Here is a 22,369-nt window from a genome sequence, read left to right as displayed (position 1 = left end):
GGCAGTATGCATGTAAGCATTTCTGTAATGTTTGCATGCATACAAGTGTACAGCCCAACCGTGCACTCTTGGTTGCAGGACACTAGGTGGCTTGAGCTGCCTGCATCCCAGCAATGAAGGATGCAAGTTGGTTAGAGCCGTCTGCATCCTGGCAATGAAAGATGCTAGTTGGTGAGAGCCGTCAGCACCCTAGCAACAAAAGATGCTAGTTGGTTAGAGCCGTCTACATCCTAGCAACCAAGAATGCTAGTTGGTTAAAGCTACTAGCAACCAAGGATGCTAGTTGGTTAAAGCCGCCTGCATCCTAGCAACAAAGGATGCCAGTTGGTGAGAGCCACCTGCATCCTAGCAACAAAGGATGCCAGTTGCTAAAAGCCACCTGCATCCTAGCAACCAAGGATGCTAGTTGGTCAGAGCCGCCTGCATCCTAGCAACAAAGGATGCCAGTTGGTTAGAGCCACGTGCATCCTAGCCACAAAGGATGCCAGTTGCTAAAAGTCACCTGCATCCTAACAACGAAGGATGATAGTTGGTTAGAGCCGCCTGCATCCTAGCAACAAAGGATGCCAGTTGGTGAGAGCCACCTCCATCCTAGCAACCAAGGATGCTAGTTGGTTAGAACCGCCTGCATCCTAGCAACAAAGAATGCTAGTTGGTTAGAGCAAGCTGCATCCTAGCAACAAAGGATGCCAGTTGGTTAAAACCACCTGCATCCTAGCAACAAAGGATACCAGTTTGCTGGAGCCACGCGCATCCTAGCAATGAAGGACACTAGGCAGCTCAAGCAACCTGCCTCCTAGCTCCCACTGCCTAGTGTTATTCTTTGCAAGAAAGCTGCCTAGTGACTTCTGTTGCTAGGATGCAGGCAGCTATTGCCACATAATGGGCTCTGTTCTTACGATGCAGGCAGATATTGCAGCCTAGCATCCTCTTGCCAAAATACAGGCAGTTTTTTTTTTTTCTTTCCAACATGGAACATTTGTATGCATGTAAGTGTTAGAACAAGCATTTAGATGCATACAGGAGAAAACACTGATATGTTGCTCCATGGGTTTCGTGCTTTTTTAACACCCTTGAATGCAGCTCTCAAATAGAGATGTAAATGCCAGAATGTACATGGGCACTATGGCTATCATATAACTGTGTTCAGAGAAGTGTGTCCGATATAAAAAGGGCCATTGCTCTGCAAGAGAGATCAATGGAAAAGGGGGATGGGACAGGTGAATACAAAGCCTCTTCTGTTGTAGGTCTTTTAATCAAGTGATAGAGTGGCAGGTAGCAATTGCATTCAAGTTTAACGTCTCCATACTGGATTTTTTTGTTTTCTTCATCGGGCCTCAACAAAGCCGCTCAAAGCTTGCCGAAAGTTGTGCCACAGTTAGCTGTACATACTGCTCTTAAGCAAGCTGAAACCTGTGTGTACAAAACCTAAAGGTCTCCAACAGGAGACCAAAAGTCTGGGTATATGAAATATTTGCCAATTAAAGTATGAGCATAAAAAATATCTCATCCCTTCCATCAAACTGGTCACGTAAAAGATATGTTAAGTCAGAAAACCTTAAAAAAGAAAACTACCCTGAGCTACTGGATGCACCAAGAACACAGCATTGGAGGTACGCTACATGGCCAAAGGTTTGTAAACACCTGACATCATACCTATGTGAGCTTGTTGGACTTTTCATTACAGAGTTGAACAGGAGGGCCAAGATCTACACAGAATTTCAGGGAGGATAACCAAGCTTGAGTTGAACAGGAGGGCCAAAATCTACACAGAACGTTAGGAGGGGAACCAAGCTTGCGCTGAACAGGAGGGCCAGGAGCCACACACAACTCCAGGGGGGAGGGGGGTAATCAAGCTTGAGTTGAACAGGAGGGCCAAGATCCACACAGAACTCCAAGGAGGGATCAAGCTTGAGTTGAACAAGAGGTCCAAGATCCACACAACTTTGGGGGTGGGGGGGAATCAAGCTTGAACAGAAGGGCCAAGATCCACACAGAACTTTAGGAAGGGAACCAAGTTTGAGTTGAAAAGGAGGATCAAGATCCACACAGAAATTCAGGGAGGATCAAGCTTGAGTTCAACAAGAGGGCCAAGATCCACACAGAACTTCAAGAGGGGATCAATCTTGAGTTGAACAAGAGGGCCAAGATCCACGGAACTCCGGGGGGAGAATAAATCTTGAGTTAAACAGGAGGGCTAAGATCCACGCAAGTTCAGGGGGGAACAGAAGGGCCAAGATCCACACAGAACTTCAGGAGGGGAACCAAGCTTGAGTTGAAAAGGAGGATCAAGATCTACACAGAACTTTAGGAAGGAAACCAAGTGTGTGTTGAACAGAAGGGCCAAGATCTACAGCAAACTTCAGGATGGGAACTAAGCTTGAGTTGAACAGAATGATCAAGATCTACACAGAACTTTAGGAGGGGAACCAAACTTGAGTTGAACAGGAGGGCCAAGATCCACACAACTTTGGGGGGGGGGGGGACCAAGCTTGAGTGGAACAGAAGGGCCAAGATCTAAACAGAACTTCAGGAGGGGAACCAAGCTTGAGTTGAAAAGGAGGATCAAGATCTACACAGAACTTTAGGAAGGGAACCAAGCATGTGTTGAACAGAAGGGCCAAGATCTACAGCAAACTTCAGGAGGGGAAATAAGCTTGAGTTGAACAGAATGGTCTAGATCTACACAGATTTTAGGAGAGGAACCAAGCTTGAGTTGAACAGGAGGGCCAAAATCTACAGAACTTCGGCGGGGACCAAGCTTGAGTAGAACAGAAGGGCCAAGATCCACACAGTACTTCAGGAGGGGAACCAAGCTTGAGTTGAAAAGGAGGATCAAGATCTACACAGAACTTTAGGAAGGGAACCAAGCATGTGTTGAACAGAAGGGCCAAGATCTACAGCGAACTTCAGGATGGGAACCAAGCTTGAGTTGAACAGAATGATCAAGATCCACACAGAACTTCAGGAGGGGAACCAAGCTTGAGTTGAATAGGAGGGCCAAGATCTACACAGAACTTCAGGAGGGGAACCAAGCTTGAGTTTAACACAGAACTTCAGGAGGGGAACCAAGCTTGAGTTTAACCGTAGGGGCATCAACAGTTTTTTTTATGCGATTTTGATGAAGGGGACGTCTGCTGATGTATTTTGTCATATGCTCAGCTTTAATTGCCCAAGATAAAGTCAGATTTACATTTTCAAAGCCCAGCCATGGTGCTGACTTTCCATGCCTAGTTTGTAAGAGTTGTTTTCATTCCATTGACCGGTCAACTGACAACACACTATACCTAAACCTGCTATGTTAGTCCACCCCACTACGCACACAGACCAACAGTCCACTCATTGTATAACATTCACTCTCCCATCAAGTATCTGTGCAATAAGCTGAAATTTTACATGAAAATAAAAGCCGATTATAGTCTAAGTGATCAGCAGTGACAGACAGCCATACATATCAAGCGTTTAGTGCAGCTTGGACAAATTTGTAGCAATATCGCCAACAGAGAAGGCCCTGTCCATGGCAAAGGTTTCCACCTACATTATCTGACTCTTTGCCGTCTTCGGGCAGGGACAGGAAAAAGTGCATCTAGAGCTAAAAAGACCTTGTTACCTTTTCTTCTGATGTGTTCTCGGTCAGTGGTTAACGGAAAAAAAATAATCAAGGAAGGGGTTGACCTCTTCCTTCACAAATAAAGTAGAATTCTTTTTGATAACTTAGCTTTCATCAAGTTTGTGACCCCCCACCTCCCGAAATAACTTTAAAAACTATCATCGGGTATAACAGATATTCATACAATTCAAATACTTTAGACAGTAACAAGCTTATCAATCGTTGCAGCTTCACAAGGAATGTACACAGGAGCCAAACCTTTTAAATGTTCTCGGCTGTTGTGATACTGTTTTCCCTGTTTGCTGCCTCATTTACAAGAATAATTGAGGGGAAAAAAATAAAATTCATTTAAAAGTGCTTAAGAGATAAGCGGCTTTGATGCAGCAGATCACGAAGGTCTCTGTTCTCTTAGAGAAAATAATCAAGGCGAGTGCCTCGGTCAACGCGAACCTTAGAAAAGTTTATGAAATGTTCCTTGTTCGTAGCTTATTAGGAAGTCCCCCAAAATGGGGGAGCTTACATCAACCATGCTCCGTCACATCTGCCCTTCTGCCCAAACATTGCCTTCTGAAGTGCTTCTTCAGCAATTTACGATTTAGCAATTGATTAGCAAGCAAGTCCAATTTTGAAGCACTGACTTCTGGGAATTCAATTTGAACAGCCCAGTGCTTTAGGTGTTGGCAGAGGGTGACTTGGGAAAGTGCAGGATTCCAATGAGTCAGCCCATTTTGGCTTTATTGGTGTTGATTAAAGTGGAAGTGACCAACTTCTGGATCTTGGGTCTACAGAACCCACCTCGTCGTGATATTTCTGGGACATTTGGTGTTGGGAATACTGCTGTCCCACTGTTGTGGCAAAGGGACCTCAAATCCAGGCTCAGCAGTGATATGTGGAAATTATACTTTCAGACGAGTTACTGCTGTTCACCAGCCTACAAGCTTGAGCTTTGCCTTCAGAGAATCCACCAGAGGATACGGGTCAATAAATACTGTATCATGCACACGGTAGTGGATTCTGCATGGGAACATGGTCAAAGCCCAATCGAGGGGAGACCTCCCAGCTCAAGTTGTGGACAAAACTAAGCTCTGGTGGAGGTCCAAACCTTGCCCAAATCCCAGAATAAAGGAATTGGTCTTGGGTAGAGATGTTATTTTTGCCTTTTGTATCCAAAGCCAAACTTTTTTGTTTTTCTTTTTAGTTATAGATAAGAGTAGGGAACAGTTCAAACCTCTTGCTGCTTTTGATTGATGTCCGTGTCCCCACTGGGAAGATTTACACTCTCTATTTGTCTTGGTGATCATTACCACTAGGAATGGAAGGTAAGGGAAGATTGAGAAATTGGAGTTTAAACAAGGTAAAAAAAAAACTACTCCATAGGGGTGTGTAGCCCAAAACTAAATAGCAACCAGCTACTCTATGTTGGTGATGTTGCTGGGTGTACAGGTGAGGGTGCTCCATCTAGAATGCAAACAAGAAAAGAAGACCGCAGTGCAAACACTCCTTAGTGTAGTAAATATTAAAAGAATATCAATGTATCAAAGGGGGGGTGGGTAGTGCAGTCTGCAACCTGAAATGCTAAGTTTCTCCAGCCTTAACCACAGGCAAGGGACAGCAATAAAGCCAAGCCCTGATACTGTGCTTGGGTGGCATCCAAAACCAGGAAGAGTGGCCATGGACACAAGGAACTCCTCCTCTCCTGTACACGTAGCAACATCACCAACATGTCTACAGGAGAGGACGTTAAGGTAAATCTCTCAAATGGGATGCATACAGTGGGGAAAATAATGATTTGATCCCATGCAAATTTTGTAAACTTGCCCACTTACAAAGAAATGAAGGGTCTATAATTTTTATCATAGGTGCATGTTAAATGATAGAGACAGAACATTAACCAAAAATCCAGAAAAAAACACGATACAAATGTTATAAATGGAGTTGCAGTTCAGTAAGTAAAATACGTATTTGATCTCCAAGCAAAACATGACTTAGTAGTTGGTGGAGAAACCCTTGTTGGCGATCACAGAGGTCAGACGTTTCTTGTAGTTGGTGACCAGGTTTGCACACATCTCAGGAGGGATTTTGGTCCACTCTTCTTTACAGATCTTCTCTAAATCATTGAGGCTTTTTGGCTGTCTCGAAGTTTCGGCTCCCTCCATAAATTTTCTATAGAATTGAGGCCTGGAGACTGGCTAAGCCACTCCATGACCTTAATGTGCTTCTTCTTGAGCCACTCCTTTTTTGCCTTAACGGTATGTTTTCGGTCATTGAAGAAAAGAGAGTATGGGCGATGAAAAAACGAAATAGGCACCACATCCCTAATGGCCCGTACACACGATCCGAACATCGTACGAAAACAGTCATCCGAGGAAGGATCGTACGATATTCGGATTGTGTGTACACTACTTTCGACAGCTGATCACGACCGTTCATCTGATATTATTCGATCGGGCATACACAAAAATTTTCCTCGTACGATTCCAGATCGTACAATTTTCGTTTAGTCAGTATAGTTGTCGTCCGAAAATACAATACAAATACATTACAATACATGACATCACTTTCGATTTTTTTTGTCTGTCGTACGAGAATTTTCGTGACTTTATTTAAGCTATTCAATTTCTACTTGCGACTATTAAACGAGAACGGTCGTACGATATTCGGAACGTGTGTACGAGGCATAAGTTTAATAGATTTTAAAGGTACAAAAAGCGGGACTTTAAAGGTGCTAATTAACTAGACAGTTTGTTTAAAAAAATTATAAATTTTATTAGATAACAGTATCAAGTGGCTGGAATGGTGTATGAAATGTATGTATTTGACTACTCTTTGTCATTTTAAAGATACCCTTATCTAATAAAATGTATCATTTTTTAAAACAAACTGTCTAGTTAATTGGCACCTTTAAAGTCCCGCTTTTTGTACCTTTAAAATCTGTTTTCAGGCATGGTCATGCTGGAAGACCCATCCACAGTGTTCTGGCTGAGGGAAGAAGGTTCTCATCCAAGATTTTACAATACATGGCCCTGTCCATTGGCCCCTCAATGCAGCAAAGTCGGCCTGTACCTTTAGCAGAGAAACAGCCCCAAAGCATCATGTTTCCACCTCCTTGCTTGACTGTAGGGATGGTGTTCTTAGGGTCATAGTCAGCATTTTTCTTCCTCCAAACATGGCGAGTCAACTTAATGTCAAAAAAGCTTGATTTTGGTCTCTGAAGTTTACCAATGAGCATCTAAATGATTCAGAGAAGGATTGAGAAGAAAGTGTTGTGGTCAGATGAGACCAAAATTGAGCTCTTTGGCATTAACTCGACTTCCAGTGTTTGGAGGAAGAAAGATGCTGACTATGACCCTAAGAACACCATCCCTACAGTCACACACGGAGGTGGAAACATTATGCTTTGGGGCTGTTTCTCTGCTAAAGGTACAGGCCGACTTTGCCCCATTGAGGGGCCAATGGACGGGGCCATGTATTGTAAAATCTTGGATGAGAACCTTCTTCCCTCTGCCAGAATACTGAAGATGGGTTGTGGATAGGTCTTCCAGCATGACAATGACCCAAAACATACCGCCAAGGCAACACAGGAGTGGCTAGAAACACATTAAGGTCATGGAGAGGCCTCCAGACCTTAATCCTATAGAAAATTTATAAAGGGAGCTGAAACTTCAAGTTGACAAGGGACAGCCAATAAACCTGAATGATTTAGAGAAGATCTGTAAAGAAGAGTGGCCCAAAATCCCTCCTGAGATGTGTGCAAACCTGGTCACCAACTACAAGAAACGTCTGACCTCTGTGATCGCCAACAAGGATTTCTCCACCAAATAATAAGTCGTGTTTTGCTTGGGGATCAAAAAATTATTTTACTCACTGAACTGCAACTCAATTTATAACATTTGTATCGTGTGTTTTTTCTGGATTTTTGGTTGATATTTTGTCTCTATGATTTAAAATAAACCTATGATAAAAATCATAGACCCTTCATTTCTTTGTAAGTGGGGCAAACTTACAAAATCTTCAGGGGATCAAATCATAATTTTCCCCACTGCAGAGGTTTTAAAGTGCATTTTCACAAGTGGTGCAGCGAAACGAAAATTCTGGACCGAAGCTAAAAATTCAGAATGCACTGGGCCCAAAAACCGAAACTAAAACAGGCAGTTTTTAATTTTTTTTTTTTTTTTAGATATAATTGTATTATATATTCATAAAGTCTTAAATTTAAATGACTATGAATTTATTTTCGGCCATTACCGGCACCTTATCGTCTGATAGGCGGGCTTTGAGTTACATGACCAATGAAAAACGCACTGTAAATGCAGACAAAAAAAAAAATCACAGCAAAATCAGTTTATCGGCAAAATGCAGATAACTCTATTTTCAAGTGATAATTTTTAGTGGCCAATATAATTTGGCTGCAAAAGTGGAAATACACTTTAACCATACCCTAACCTGCTCTATAAAAAAATAAAACAAAAATGTTGGCTTTAGATACAAACCAGATGCTATGGAGCAGCTCTTAGACATAGCAATTTAAAAAAATAAATTTTCTTTGAGAATTAGTGTGCTCTTTATAAGCACCAATATAACGTATTTGTTCTAAAAAAAGGAACAATGTGTTTCTGGAAGAGGATAAAAATAGAAATCAGAAGACCTATTTTTTTTTTTTCCAATGGTGGTCCCCACCTTTAAGAATCCTCTTCCTATAATACGCCAGTGAAGGCCAAGGGCTTCAGGACGCATCCCAAAGGACCAAGCCATGGTTGAGGGTGTCATCGCTTCCACAGATCCACTTCGTTCAAAATATAAATATTTGGATTCGATTCACATTTGTTCATTGGCTCAACAACCAGGAATTTAAAACGCGTTAATAAATTAAATGCACAAAAAAAAAAAAAAAAAAAGCTGAATAAAACATTTGGTGTTAAAAAAGGGGGGAGGATTTGAGAGGTATGCTGTGATTGGCAGATCCCTCAACCATGTACAGGTTAAATAAGCGTTTTCATCGTTTCACAGAAGAAAAAAAAAAAATCGCAACTTTCTTAGCAAAAGGTTCAGTAGTAAGAAGGTTTTTTTTTTTTTCTTTGTTGTTTGTTCAAACTGGCAATATTTAAGTTGTAAAATGTGCAACTTGTGGGATCAAGCAGACCATTGATGGTGGGGTTTTTTCGGAGATCCATGGGGGTCACAAGGCAGTGTCGAACTCCTCGGGGGCGTGGACTCTGTCTTCTGCTGCTGACTCCAGTTCGTGCAGCTGCTCCCTCACCTCGTTTTCCAAGTGTGGAGGAACCACAAACTGGTCCTCGGGTTCCATCTGGGAAGGAGCAGAGAAATAGCCAGTTTTTCTCTTTGGAGCTTCAGAAGCGACCTCGATTAAGTTGAGCATTTCTTCGAGCGGTACCACAGAGCCATTGGAGTGCTTCTTCTTATATAAACTCAGCCCAGACATGGAGGAAGGCAGTTCGTCCTTCTCTTGGCTCTGGTTGTGGTTTATGGTGTTCTGTTGTAAAATCTGCATGGAAATTCCACAAGCGTCCTCCTCTAGGCTCTGGAAAGTGCCGATACCTGAAGGTTCCGGGGAATGTTGCCTGCTGCAGTGAATGTCCACCTCCACCTCCAGCCGGCTGCCCATGATGAGGCCTTCGGCCTGCAGCTCATCGTCGCTGTCCAGACCGTTCTCCGACTGGTTGCTGGAGAAGGTAGCGCAAGAGGGCTGCCGCTGAAAGGTGCTGGCTGAGGGGACGGGGTGCAAGCTGCACCTTCGCTCGGGACGCAGGATGAGACCTCCTTCTAGGCTGGCTATGGCGTGCTCATCTGAAGCTGTAGATCCAACTTCACTACTCACCTCCGACACGGACATTTCGCTGCTGAATTCGGAGGCGATGCCGCTGCTGGAGGACGGCGTGACCGAGTCGGGAGACTCTTTTGTTGCCACGGCGGAGGCCAAACCGGATGGATTAGGTAACGTTAGTGTGTGCATCTCACAGGTGCAGGTGTCCTCTCCAATACTGAGACACACCACCAAAGCGGCTACATTGTCCTGGCAGCCGTAGCTTTGCGCCAAAGTACAGAGCTTCTTAGCAGCGGCCAGCGGATCGGGAAGGTGGCGGACGGTTTGAACGGCCTCTTTTGCTGGTACGTATTCCCACAATGCTTTGCTCCCCAGAATTAACATCTCATCCTGCACGGTCAGCGGCAACGTGGTGATATGAGGATCTGGGAGCACCCACGGGTGTAGATAGGTGCAGCCCAGCAGACGGGTACAGCAGGTGACACCGTTAACCTTGTTGTCCTGCAAGACAAGACCAGTTAAAGAATGGGTTAGCCGAGAGAGAAAAATGGTCTGTTGCCGGTAACAACCAAAGTCCTAAGCTCACTCTAGCAGCGCTTAGCCACAATTAATTGAACAGAGAAGCCACCACCTCCCAGTGATAGAAGTGCATGTAGTAAATAAAACAGTCAACTCCCAATCCATAAATTCCACATACCTCGGTGAGGATCGCCTTTTGCTCCTTGATCCGTAAAAGTTCCTCTGGACATTGCTCCAAGCTAAAGACCCTGGACAGAGCGAGGGGCTGCCCGTTCCGACACAACACGGCCTGGCAAGTCCCAACGTTGGCAACGGTCAGGGAGAAGCTGTGATCGGCCGCACCACGTCCAACGTAACACAGAACGGCAGAAGAGCCCAGTTTCTGGCCTGCGGTCCCCAGCTTTCTGTAGCAAGAAATAGAAAGAACCCACTAATACCGCAATCATATCCCAAACATGCTGGAACCAGAATCAGCCGATATAAAGATTTAAAACTAAACGTCCTGGTAAGAGCAGGCAGCACAAAGTCAATGCCAATAGCTTTGATAAAACTAATGAGGCCCAGGTAGGATTTCTCCTATTTTGGGAACATCCACATTGCCGGGTGGGGGGGGGGTTTCAATGTGATTTCTCAACAAAATAAATTTTTGTGCTTGTTAGGACATTTTTTTGGGGGGCATTTGTGCTAGTAGAGATGATTTGGGTTAATCGGTGCCAGGAGAGGAGGATTTGTGCTTGGGGGGAAGTATTTGTGCTAGAAGGGGGGATTTGTGCTCGAAGGGGAAATTTGAGGGGGAGAGGATTTGTACAGGGGGTGATTGGGCTGGGAAGGGTGACTCGGGGGGCAATTCGGCTGGGAGGGGATGTGTGCTAGTGAAGGGATTTAGGGCAGGGGATTGGGGAACTTGTGCTGGTAGGGATTATTGAGCGGGATTGGTGCTAGAAGGGCAAATTTGGGGAGGGAGATTTGTGCTTGTGAGGACATTTTTTTTGGGGTGGGGAGATTTGTGCAAGTAGAGATGATTCGGCGTAATTTGTGCTAGGAGAGGAAATTGGCGGGGGGGGGGGGGGGGGGGGGCGGATTTGTACTGGAGGGAAGATTTGGGCTAGTCAGGAGGGGGATTTGTGCTCAAAGGGGAAATTTGAGGTGCAGAGGATTTGTGCTAGGAGGAAAAGGATTTGAGGGGGGGGAGTTAGGGGGCAATAATTTGTGGCTTGCAAAGGGAATATATGTATGCTTAGGGGGTTAGCGTTCAGAAAAGTGCTTGATTTTTTGGGGGGGGCATTTTTGGCATCTTGGGTGCTAGGTGACCTTGACCCGGCACTGGATGGGGGAGTTTGCCTTGAATATTAAAAATGAATTCAATTGCGTTTTCAGTTTGTGGTGCTCAGATACCGTTTAGTTCCACCTTAATAAATACAGTGAAGGGATAAAAGTATTTGATCCTCTGCTGGTTTTGTACATTCGCCCACTGACAAAGAAATGATCGGTCTATAACTTTATTGGTCGGTTTATTTTAACAGTGAGAGACAGTGAGAAACAAAAAAAAAATATCCAGAAAAACGCATTTCAAAAAAGTTATAAATTGATTTGCATTTTAATGAGCGAAATAAGTATTTGACCCCTTCACAAAACATGACTTAGTAGTTGGTGGAGAAACCCTTGTTGGCACAGAGGTCAGACGTTTCTTGTAGTTGGCCACCAGGTTTGCACACATCTCAGGAGGGATTTTGTCCCACTCCTCTTTGCAGATCCTCTCCAAGTCATTAAAGTGGAGTTCCACTCAAAAATGGAACTTCCGCTTTAAGGGAAGGTGACCCCCTGACATACCACATTTGGCATGTCATTTTTTTTGGGGGGGGGAGCAGACACCCTCTTTTGAGAGGGTCTCAGCTCCCACTTCCTCCCGGCGCACTGCAGCACCAGAAGGGAGATCACCTCTTCCCCCCCCTCCCTCTCGGCAATCATCTGGGACCCGTCACAGGTTGCCGGGCCAGTTGCGGCAACATGGCCCCGTCCATCGTCCCGTTGATTCAGTGTAGTTGTCCTGTCCCCATAGCAGAAAAACACCCCCCAAAGCATAATGTTTCCACCTCCATGTATGACAGTGGGGGATGGTGTTCTTGGGGTCACAGGCAGCATTCCTCCTCCTCCAAACACGACGAGTTGAGTTGATGCCAAAGAGCTCGATTTTGGTCTCATCTGACCACAACACTTTCCCCCAGTTCTCCTCTGAATCATTCAGATGTTCATTATCAAACTTCAGACAGACCTGTACATGTGCTTTCTTGAGCAGGGGGACCTTGCGGGCGCTGCAGGATTTCAGTCCTTCACGGCGTAGTGTGTTGCCAATTGTTTTCTTGGTGACTATGGTCCCAGCTGCCTTGAGATCATTGACAAGATTCTCCCGTGTAGTTCTGGGCTCATTCCTCACCGTTCTCATGATCATTGAAACTCCACAAGGTGAGATCTTGCATGGAGCCCCAAACTGAGGGAGATGGACAGTTATTTTATGTTTTCTTGGCGATGGTCTTGTAACCCATTCCAGCCTTGTGTAGGTCTACAATCTTGTCCCCGACATCCTTGGACAGCTATTTGGTCTTGGCCATGGTGGAGAGATTTGAATCTGATTGATTGATTGCTTCTGTGGACAGGTGTCTTTTATACAGGTAACAAGCTGAGATTAGGAGCACTTCCTTTAAGAAAGTGCTCCAAATCTCAGCTTGTTACCTGTAAAGAAGATAACTGGGAGCCAGAAATCTTGCTGGGTTTTACCACCAAGTACTAAGTCATGTTTTGCGAAGGGATCAAATACTTATTTCACTCATTAAAATGCAAATGAAATTATAGCTTTTTTGAAATGTGTTTTTCTGGATATTTTTGTTGCTATTCTGTCTCTCACTGTTAAAATAAACCTACCATTAAAATTACAGACTGATCATTTCAGCAGGGGATCAAATACTTTTTTCCCCCTCACTGTATATGTGAGCTGTCTTCCAGTTTTCCCCCATCTATGAAGACATGGCGGCTCACCTGTGTGACACCAGGAATGTGTGGCACATGAACGTTCGCTCGCAATTTGACTGCTGCAGCTCTTCCAGCAGCACATCTCCCATAGTGCACTGCAGCAGACGTGGCACCTCCTCGTTCTTATCCCCGTCAAACATACCATACAGAGCTTCCACGCCATCGGCAAAGTCGCTCACGGCCAGCGAGGAGACACAGAGCCTGCAGACAGGAAGGACAACAATCAACATTGCCCAGTCACTAAAAAACGAAGCTCATGGCAAAGATGCCAACAGTACTCACTTGTTCCGCTGCCCGGACATCTCTGCTAAGCCGTGATTGCAGGAGATGGAGGTCACTGGCAGGTCAGAATTTGGCAAAGGTTTGTTGTCGATTTTCAGGATGGGGATGTGACTATACAGAGAGATCAACAGAATACGAGAACTATTAAAAGTTTTATACATGCCTTTCACCTGAGTGCAGGAAGCTGCTATTGCGAGGGGCTGCTAGCGGCAAGGCCGATAACATCTGCGGACAGTGATGTCCTACTACCTGAAGATATCATGTAGCTGATGGTCCAGCACCAGGTCAATGTTCCCTTTCAGGTCCAGCTCGTGAAGGACAGGAGGCAGGCTCTCCGGGGCCGCAATCTCCACCAGGCTGTTACAGCTCAGGTCAACCAGCTGCAGGAACAAAGAGCAGCAACATCTCATGCCATAGGCCGAGTGAGTGACAATGAGATGACACCATGTACACAAGTCTACAGCTGTAGCACAGCCTGCAGGGGGTAAGAGAGGGGAAGGTAGGGGGAGACATAAAAGGGGATCAGAGCGAGAAATGGACAGCTGGGAGAGGTCATGTAAGGTTGGAGGTGGATTGAGACCTGGATCAGTGGCAGGTTGAAGATCTCCGGGAAGACGCTGAGGCAGTTGGAGTGGGCGATGAGCGTGTGCAGTCGTTTGCAGTTGGACACTGTGCTGGGGATCGACTTCAGCCGATTACCGCTAATGTTCAGCTCCTCCAGGAGCTCCAGCTTGTTGAGCTTGCTACAAGAGGACAAATTATTTGTGAGGACACTAGAATCAGAGCCAACATGCCTACAAAATTCTCTATACAATTGTCCTCAAAGTAGACCTTCTGACTTATAGTTGTCACCAGCCCAGGTGTAATACAGAAATTTCTGTATGAGGACACCAGTTCTGGTGACAACGGCCTGAGGTTTGACTAACATTCATTTTGAGAAGATGAGCTCCACTCACTTCCTGTCACATTACTGGAAGTTATGGGAGATTTTCTTGATTGGGTCCCATGCAGCAAAACAAAAAAAACTTGACACAGGTTCTAACTCTTCCACATTCTGGAAAACTCTCAAGATGAAGAGTCAAACTCAGAGAAAGGGCAAATTCTAAATCTAGGTTTGGATTTGCATAATGCATTGTGACTCTTTAAAGAGGCCATTTGAAGTCCCCCTCCCCCACCCCAACATCAGTGAGTTTATCCAATTAGAAGACAATGCGTGATATGGATCATTGATATAAGCCAGTGGTCTCCAAACTGTGGCACGTGGGCCAGATGTGACACTTTGCTTGCCTTTATCCGACCCTATTCCTCTCACATATATGACGCAATATTCATCCATCTGACACCAAGGATGGGGCACCATTCCTCCCATTGACACCAAGGATGGGGCACCTCTCCTCCCATTGACACCAATGATGGGGCACCATTCATCCCAATGGAACCATTCCTCCAATTGACACCAGGGATGGGGCACCATTCCTCCAATTGACACCGGGGATGGGGCACCATTCCTCCCATTGAAACCAATAGGGTACCATTCCTCCCACTGAAACCAATAGGGTACTGTTCCTCCCATTGAAACCAAGAACAGGGTACCATTCCTCCAACTGACACCAGGGATGGGGCACCATTCCTCCCATTGACACCAAGGATGGAGCACCATTCCTCCGATTGACACCAAGGATGGCGCACCATTACTCTCATGTACACCAAGGATGGGGCACCATTCCTCTCATGTACACCAAGGATGGCGCATCATTCCTCTCATGTACACCAAGGATGGGGCACCATTCCTCTCATTTACACCAAGGATGGGGCACCATTTCTCTCATATACACCAAGGATTGGGCACCATTACTCCCACCAATACCAATTATGGGACGCTATTTCTTCTCCTACTGACCACCAAGTCTGAGGCAATATGAACATGGATTCTGGGACATTTTCTACTCCCAATGGCCACAGTCCAATCCCCTAATATCTGAAGGACAATACCCTGTCCCTTTGTTTAGAACGTTTGGAGACCCCTGGTTTAAGCTCATAATGGAAATACAAGTTGCCATGGTCTCACCTGGCTGGGAAGGTCTCCAGCTGGTTATAGGCCAGATGCAGAACCCTGAGGTTGGTATGGATGGTCAGGAAAGGAACATACTGGTCCATTAGATGGTTGTTGGTTAGGTAGAAAGCTTGCAGCCTGGTCCCACTCTCCTCTCCACTGAACATTGACGGGAGGCTCTCCAGGATGTTTGCTGATGCGTTCAGAAACCTGAGACTGACAACAGACATCCACATACTTAGAAACCACAACAGACAGGTATGTCCCACAAATGAAAGGTTGAACATGATGTCTTTCAGATAAATTTTTAGATAGAAGCCTAAATAATATGAGAAAACGCTAGTTCTATTACCGCTGTTAAAATGGGAGACTTCCCCCTAGTTTGAGGAGATTTGCTCACATGTCCTGTGTAATCAGTGAGGGGTAAGTACTCCATGGGTACAGAATCAGCAATAGGAACTTAGAACCCTTCACAATCCCATCCAAAGCAATAAAAGCTGTAATGCCGCGTACACACGCTCGGAATTTCCGACAACAAATGTTCGATGGGAGCTTGTTGTCGGAAATTCCGACCGTGTGTAGGCTCCATCGGACATTTGTTGTCGGAATTCCCGACAACAAAAATTTGAGAGCTGGATCTCAAACAGCATTTTTGCCATTCTTCCTCTGGCTCAAAAGATCACTCTAGGGGTTTGTTGTGTAAGGTTTTTTTTTTCAAAAAAATAATTTGGATAGGGCTGGGGAGCAGTACAGAACTTGCAAAAGAAATATCTGGCAGGACTTCTTGCACTGATAGTGGCCTGTACTCCCCTTAGGAGATCAAAGCACCCCACTGTCACTTTTCCTCTGTAAAAAGGGGGGGGGGGGTTAGTCACTTCACAGGATGGTTGGATTTCTTCCCACCAAATTCCTTCTGGCTCAGCTCAGTCTCTGGACAAAGGTTCCTTGGTAGGCCCCACAGCTAAGCCTAGCTGGGCCCCCGATCTCTTTACAAGGGCTCCCCTGGTTTTCTCTTCCCCAGGGACAAAGCCCCTTCACAGTGGTCTCTTCCTGCAGGACTGGATCCAGGAACACTGCCCCCTTGCTGCCAGGCCTCAGACTACTTAGGGGCTCTCCCTCCACCTTCTGGGCACACAACCTCAGGAATTGGTTGGATTTCCCTAAATATTCAGGCTGCTTGTCCTTCTCTCCCTCCCACTATACTTCCAGAACAATCTAGAAGACAGGGGGGAGTAGCAGAACAGCAGCCTGTGAAACACTGAGCAGCCCTAAGCAATCAACCCCCACTCTACTGTTTACAGAGGAGCTAAACTAAATTTACCTAGCACTCTACTCTGAACTAGAAGGGTGCTACAATAAAATGACATAGTCATAGGCATCTGAGCAAATCTCAGTGTTTCAAAAGAAGGAAAGTCACACGTGATTGCAAAGTCTGTGGATGCAGATTGGGTAAAGCCTCCTCAGATACTGCCAGGAACTTGGTCAACGTCAGGGCTAGGGAGTAGCCGGATCCCTGTACAACGCACAGCCCTCAATATTGCCACAAGTGTCAGAGGCGCTTGAAAAATTAAAGTCCATTTTCAGCACATCAGGGTGTAAAGTTGAAAACTAAACCCAGCCTGACTTACAGGTATGCAAGTATACTGTACATGTATAGAAGTATGCTTATCTGATTAAACAGGCGGGGGGGGGGGGGGGGGGGTCCCTTTAAAAATGGATTTTTACTGTAATCTAAAAAAAGTGCACTGTCTTTTTCTATGTCTATGGTCACAGTCCTTCTCCCTGGTTCCAGATGTTCCAGATGTGCCTCCCACAGACACTTACTTTAAAGCTACGGTAAAGAGGGAGTCTGGAAGGTGTCTCAGCATATTGTGTTGCACATCCAGGCTCTCCAGAGGAATGGACTCCATGGGGCAAGGAAGGCTCTTCAGCTGGTTGTGTCCAAGCATCAGTCTTCGCAGACTAGAAGAGCCCATTATCCTGCCAGGGAAAGAACAAAGTTACCAAACATTACTCCAAGCTCGACTGCAGATTCAGCTTCTTGTGGTTTAAGACTGGCTACTCTGGCTATAGTGCTTCTGCACTCAAACAATAAGATCCATAATAAGTTCAAGCTTACATACTACATAAAAAAAAAAAATCTCCCTATTGACGTCACATATGACGAAACGCGTCTGGCGGAAGATACGTGCTGACGTCACCATGCTGTCTCGCTAGAAGGACGGTTCTGTTTGCAGCCGGCCGGCTCTGCTGTTTTTATGCGCGATTTTAACTTTCTAAATGCAAGTGCAATATAGTTTTTATACAATAAATACCGATTGAAGCAATATTACACTATAGTTGTTTTTCTCTCCTTGGGTACTGCTGAGTTTACTGCTGAACTTATGGTCCTGGATCGTACGGCGCCAGTAGTGTTTGGAGAACGTATGCAGCCATCCATTTAAAGCTTACGTACGATCTCCTATACAAGCAAAGGCCTTGGCTGGGCTATAGCCATCTGCCCTCTGGTAAGCTTGCCATCTGGTAAGCAAGTTTTACTTAAGGTGGTGGCACATTCTGTTGATTAATTTCACTTTGGTGTCTGTTCTGGAATAGAACTGGACTGATATTTCATCACAATCTAAGACTATGTTTTTCTACTAACAAGCAATTGACAGCAATTTAAACCTTAAGATTAGTGCAGCTTCTCTAATTTATGTTTAATTCTGTGTTTATATCACATTGGGCTTTATATATAATCATTTGTTTGATTAATATGACTCATTATTGTTACATTAAGCGCATTTTTTTCCTCTTTATATGTTTTTTTATACATACTGCATACTAAAACACTCTGGTAACAATGTGTTTCAACGCCCGAAATTCATTAGCTTGTTACCAGTGTGTTTTAGCATTTAGCCAATAAAGATTTGGATTTTATGGACTACACCGAGTTGCCGGATTCAACTTATTAAAGTTAACAAACCATTGGAAAACTCATATTGGTTTCAATACATTGCTCCTTAGTGGTTTTTAAGGAGAACTATAATGGATTTTAAGAAGAACCATGATGGTTTGGGGTAAATTTTACTTGAACTGTTTTACACATACATACATACATACATACACAAACATATACAGTATTCAGTAGCCATTGGCTTGAGATCTAAGGCATTGTGCTTCTGAGTTACAGTCTCAGGAGATCTGGAGTGAGATTTGGGGATGACACTGCTGTGCTGCTCACTGTTCTCCTAGCTAGAGACTCTGACCAGAGAAAGCAAAGCCCCGCCTCTACCAAGATGGCCACCACCACATAGGGAAACAGTGCAGAACAAAGCATGGTAAAGGTTAGCTGCAGGGAGACCACAGGCAATCCTGGTGGCGCCTTGCCCTCGACCTAGCCTTTTTTCGGCACAGCTTCTAGAGATCAGTTCCTCTTTAAGGCCAAATACAAGACCAATCTTTTAGGCAAAGCTTAAGGACTTCGGGTTTTGTCAGAGCGTGCTGCTATCTCCCACCACATATACATTCCTAATGGCCCAGTCTTACGATGGCCAACAAAAGCTTCAGCAACATGAGGAAATGCCAGAACTTTGCCATAAAGAATGGACCAGGATTCATCCATTTCATCCAAGGTTTTACAGCTGCTTCAGATCTACAACAGTTTTCCAGGCAACATGTGTTTTCAAAAAGGTATGGTCAGCAATGACAACCTACATATATCTTTCATAGCAGGTTTCATCTAGGGTAAAAACAGGTGCAAAATGAAAAACTGTTGAAACCACGTGAAGAAAATTTGCACTTCCTCTCGATGAGGAGGAGGAAGAAGATACCAACATTTTCAACAATGCTGAAAAAAGTCCCTTTCCGCCCGAACTGACGTCTTCTTTAAGCACTTAATGCCCAGGTGAGCAGGAAAGATTGGCGATCATGTGACCACTGTGATTGGCTGAATGCATAAATTAACAGCGCTAGCAGAATATTGAACATCAACTTAATAATGTGCTCATAAAATATTGACCGTGACAATATTATTAAGATCTATACATATATAATGAATAAAGTGCTAAGTGCTCCAAATTCAAGTGCTTCGTGGTTCAGGATAAGGTGTTTCAAGTGCCACACTCCCCTCTTGAGACCCTACTCACCAGAGTCAATGGACACTCAGCTTTGCAGTCTAGGGGTCAATAAGGCTGTGATCTAAAAGATCTGATGTCTATAAACTGGACTCTCAGAGAAACTTCCATACGGGTATTCACGTGGATGAACCAAGGTAGATCATTCATATTGGGAAACATGTATAAAAAAGCCAATAGTTAAGTACCGCTGGTACTAAATCCAATGCACAATCAAACAACGCCATTTACGAGACAGCTCTGTAAAACAGGCATCAGTAAGTTCCGGGTTCGCCGCTGGGCGGCGCGCGTTCCACGGATAGCGGAAGTTGCGTCACTGGTTCGTGAAACGGGAAATACGTTGACGCGTTTCGCCCCATCCTCCAGGGTGTCATCAAGGACATGATTGGCTGTCACATGATCAGAAGTTGGTCCTGCCAGCTACCAAGGTTTAGTCAGGACTGAGGGATATTTTCACCAGCTCAGGCTTTGTGCAGGGAGCAGGCAGGGAGCACGCTCCCAGCGCATAAACATTACCCTCCCAGCCATGCATATGTGTGGCGTGTGGGTGTTACAGCCCAGCTTTTTGCTGCTGCACACATGGGTAAAGGAGTTAGGAAAGGTGAAAATTCTCTACCGCACACAGCTAAACCTTTAATATTACCTGAAAGGCAGCTCTGTTATCGCGTTCCAGCTAAGATCAAGAACTTCCAGCTTCTTGGCCTCACATATCCACTCCGGCACCCACGCTAGACAGTTCCTGTAATACAGACATAATGTTCAAGAGTGTCAGAACTTAAATGAATGCACTGCTTAAAGGGGAATTATCATGCTTTCAAACAATATATATGTATATACAGAATCTAACTCACTCCTAAGCAATCTGTAAAGTAAGGATTCCAACACCCAATAAATGCTCACCTTAAAGGATAAGTTCATCTTTTGGAACGTGTTACATGCTCCACCTGTTTTTAGGGTAGAACATGTAACTTGTTCCAGTTCCTGCCACCTCTTCCCCTGACCCCCCCCCCACCTGTGACAGTGGGCGGGGGTTCTGTCAGGGCTGGCCTCAGCCCTTCCTTCTCTGAGCTGGATGCTCAGCTGTCGGCTAATTGCCAGCTCCCATTTCTCTCCACAGTTACTCAGCTGTTGATGATATCCTGCTCGTCAGTCCAGCCTACTTAAGCCGTTCAGTCCAGAGGAGCTCTGCCTTCGCCTTGGTCAACATCACAGAAATTATCTCCTGCGTTCCTGTGCAAGACTTGTTTTGCTGGCATCCCTTCTGGCTCCAGATCCTGCTTGCTGTTCCACTACATTGATCCCTGACTACTGGCTTGGCTGACTATCCGTTCCGATTACTGAACTTTGGCTATGTTTTGATTACATTTGTTCTTTTTACTTTTATTATTAAACAACTGTGATTTAACTGTACTTCTGTCTTGGCCTGATTTCATGGTTTCTGACAGGTTCTTCTCTTCACACTTTTTGAAAAGAGCGTGGCCATGTGGGGCTTCACATAACCGTGTCATTCATTCAAAGTTTCCTTTGAAGCTGCTATAACCTGAGGTAAGTAACTTTTAGCGTATTCCTATTGTATAGATAGGTAGTGTGTGTGTGCATGCTTGTTGTATGCATATCTCTCAGTCTTGTATTACTATAATTGTAATAGTATGTATGTACAGCATTTTATTTAGTAAGAGCATATTAATACACTACAGAGGTTTTATTGCTTCCTTGCTTCTAATGCAAAGAACCTTTAAAGCTCTATGTACATTCCAAAGAAGAAGCGAGCAGGCAGGTAGGTTTCTATTATTGCAGAAGAGACTGTTGCAGAGGGTGGTGAAGTGGGATAGCTTGGTAGGGAGCTGTCACTCCCCATAGTTCCCAACACCTATGGCAGGACAGATAATGCTTAGTGTGGACTGACCCTGTAAAAAAAACATGCATACACAAGTGTAAAAGTGTCTACATACCATTCGCTGTCCACTTACCTAGACAGGTCAAGAGTGTGGAGCAGAGAAGGCGCCAGGTAAACATTGATTGAGGTCAGCCCTGCAGAGGAAGACCACAAATACAGATACACAGTGAGTAACAGGAAGCAACAAGTGGGAATACAATGAAGGAGAATGTAAAAACTTACTGTTGGAGCTGGCATAGATTGCCCGCAGGGAGAAGCCGCACAGCCTCAGCTCCCTCAGCTGGTTCCGTTCGCAGTGCAATTGTTCCAGGTTCCCCATACAGCCAAGGTCCAGGGAGGATAGCTGGTTATCTCGCACATCGAAATGCGTGATGTGGTTTATTCCCTCCATGCTGGCAGTCACTTGAGTCAAGTTATTCATCCTATGCAAGTAATAGATGACAGAGTATATGTTCAATTCACAAAGCTAACACACCCAGACATGGATCCTAAAGATAAATCTGTAACTGTGCCTAAGCAGTCCCCTGAAATATACACCTCCTGTTTTAAATTCCTCCTAAAAAATAGCAGAGCACATCCTGACATGTGACTGTGCCTAGGCACTGTTGTTCTGATTCCTCATAGCTGTACATGTTCAGTGTGAGAGTTTTTAAGGCACTATTACTAGTTTTACCAGATTTGGAATGATGTGTTTTCTTTGCTGGAGAGGAAGCTGTACCTGAGGACCTGCAGTGCAAGAATCTCCCTGCTTCATTTATTCTGTGTATCTGTGCTTCCTCCACCACTCCTGCTGCTTCTTCAATATTAGCCCACCAGTCATCGGTGGCAGCTCTGACATGAGGAAGCAAAGCGCTGCCTCTACCGAAATGGTTGATTCCACACAGAGACATAGTGCAGAACAAGGCATTGTAGGTCAGTAATGCCCTGAAAAATACACCTCCTGTTTTAAATTCCCTCCTGAAAAATAGCAGAGCACATCCTGACATGTGACTGTGCCTAGGCACTGCTGTTCTGATCCCTCATAGCTGTACATCTTCAGTGTGAGATCTTTTAAAGCACTAGTGCCTTTGACTGCTAGTCTTCT

General features: G+C 44.8%; 1 protein-coding gene across 1 annotated transcript in view; it reads right to left on the bottom strand.

Moving 5' to 3' along the window:
• Positions 1-7,536: 7,536 nt before the first annotated feature.
• The window catches only part of PHLPP2 (PH domain and leucine rich repeat protein phosphatase 2), a 51,352-nt gene continuing 36,519 nt past the window's right edge, over positions 7,537-22,369 (bottom strand). The window contains exons 9-19 of the mRNA XM_073605884.1: positions 21,508-21,707; positions 21,359-21,419; positions 20,032-20,127; positions 17,098-17,253; positions 15,289-15,489; positions 13,801-13,963; positions 13,470-13,600; positions 13,221-13,331; positions 12,945-13,139; positions 10,090-10,315; positions 7,537-9,893 (exon numbers count right to left, since the gene is read on the bottom strand). Coding sequence (XP_073461985.1) covers positions 8,787-9,893; positions 10,090-10,315; positions 12,945-13,139; positions 13,221-13,331; positions 13,470-13,600; positions 13,801-13,963; positions 15,289-15,489; positions 17,098-17,253; positions 20,032-20,127; positions 21,359-21,419; positions 21,508-21,707 — 2,647 coding nt within the window. The 3' untranslated portion in view covers positions 7,537-8,786. The remainder of the gene's footprint in view (positions 9,894-10,089; positions 10,316-12,944; positions 13,140-13,220; positions 13,332-13,469; positions 13,601-13,800; positions 13,964-15,288; positions 15,490-17,097; positions 17,254-20,031; positions 20,128-21,358; positions 21,420-21,507; positions 21,708-22,369) is intronic.

This window comes from Aquarana catesbeiana, linkage group LG11 (assembly GCF_042186555.1).
Source record: "Aquarana catesbeiana isolate 2022-GZ linkage group LG11, ASM4218655v1, whole genome shotgun sequence".
Classification (NCBI taxonomy): Eukaryota; Metazoa; Chordata; class Amphibia; order Anura; family Ranidae; genus Aquarana; species Aquarana catesbeiana.
This window is presented reverse-complemented; position numbering and strand designations above follow the sequence as displayed.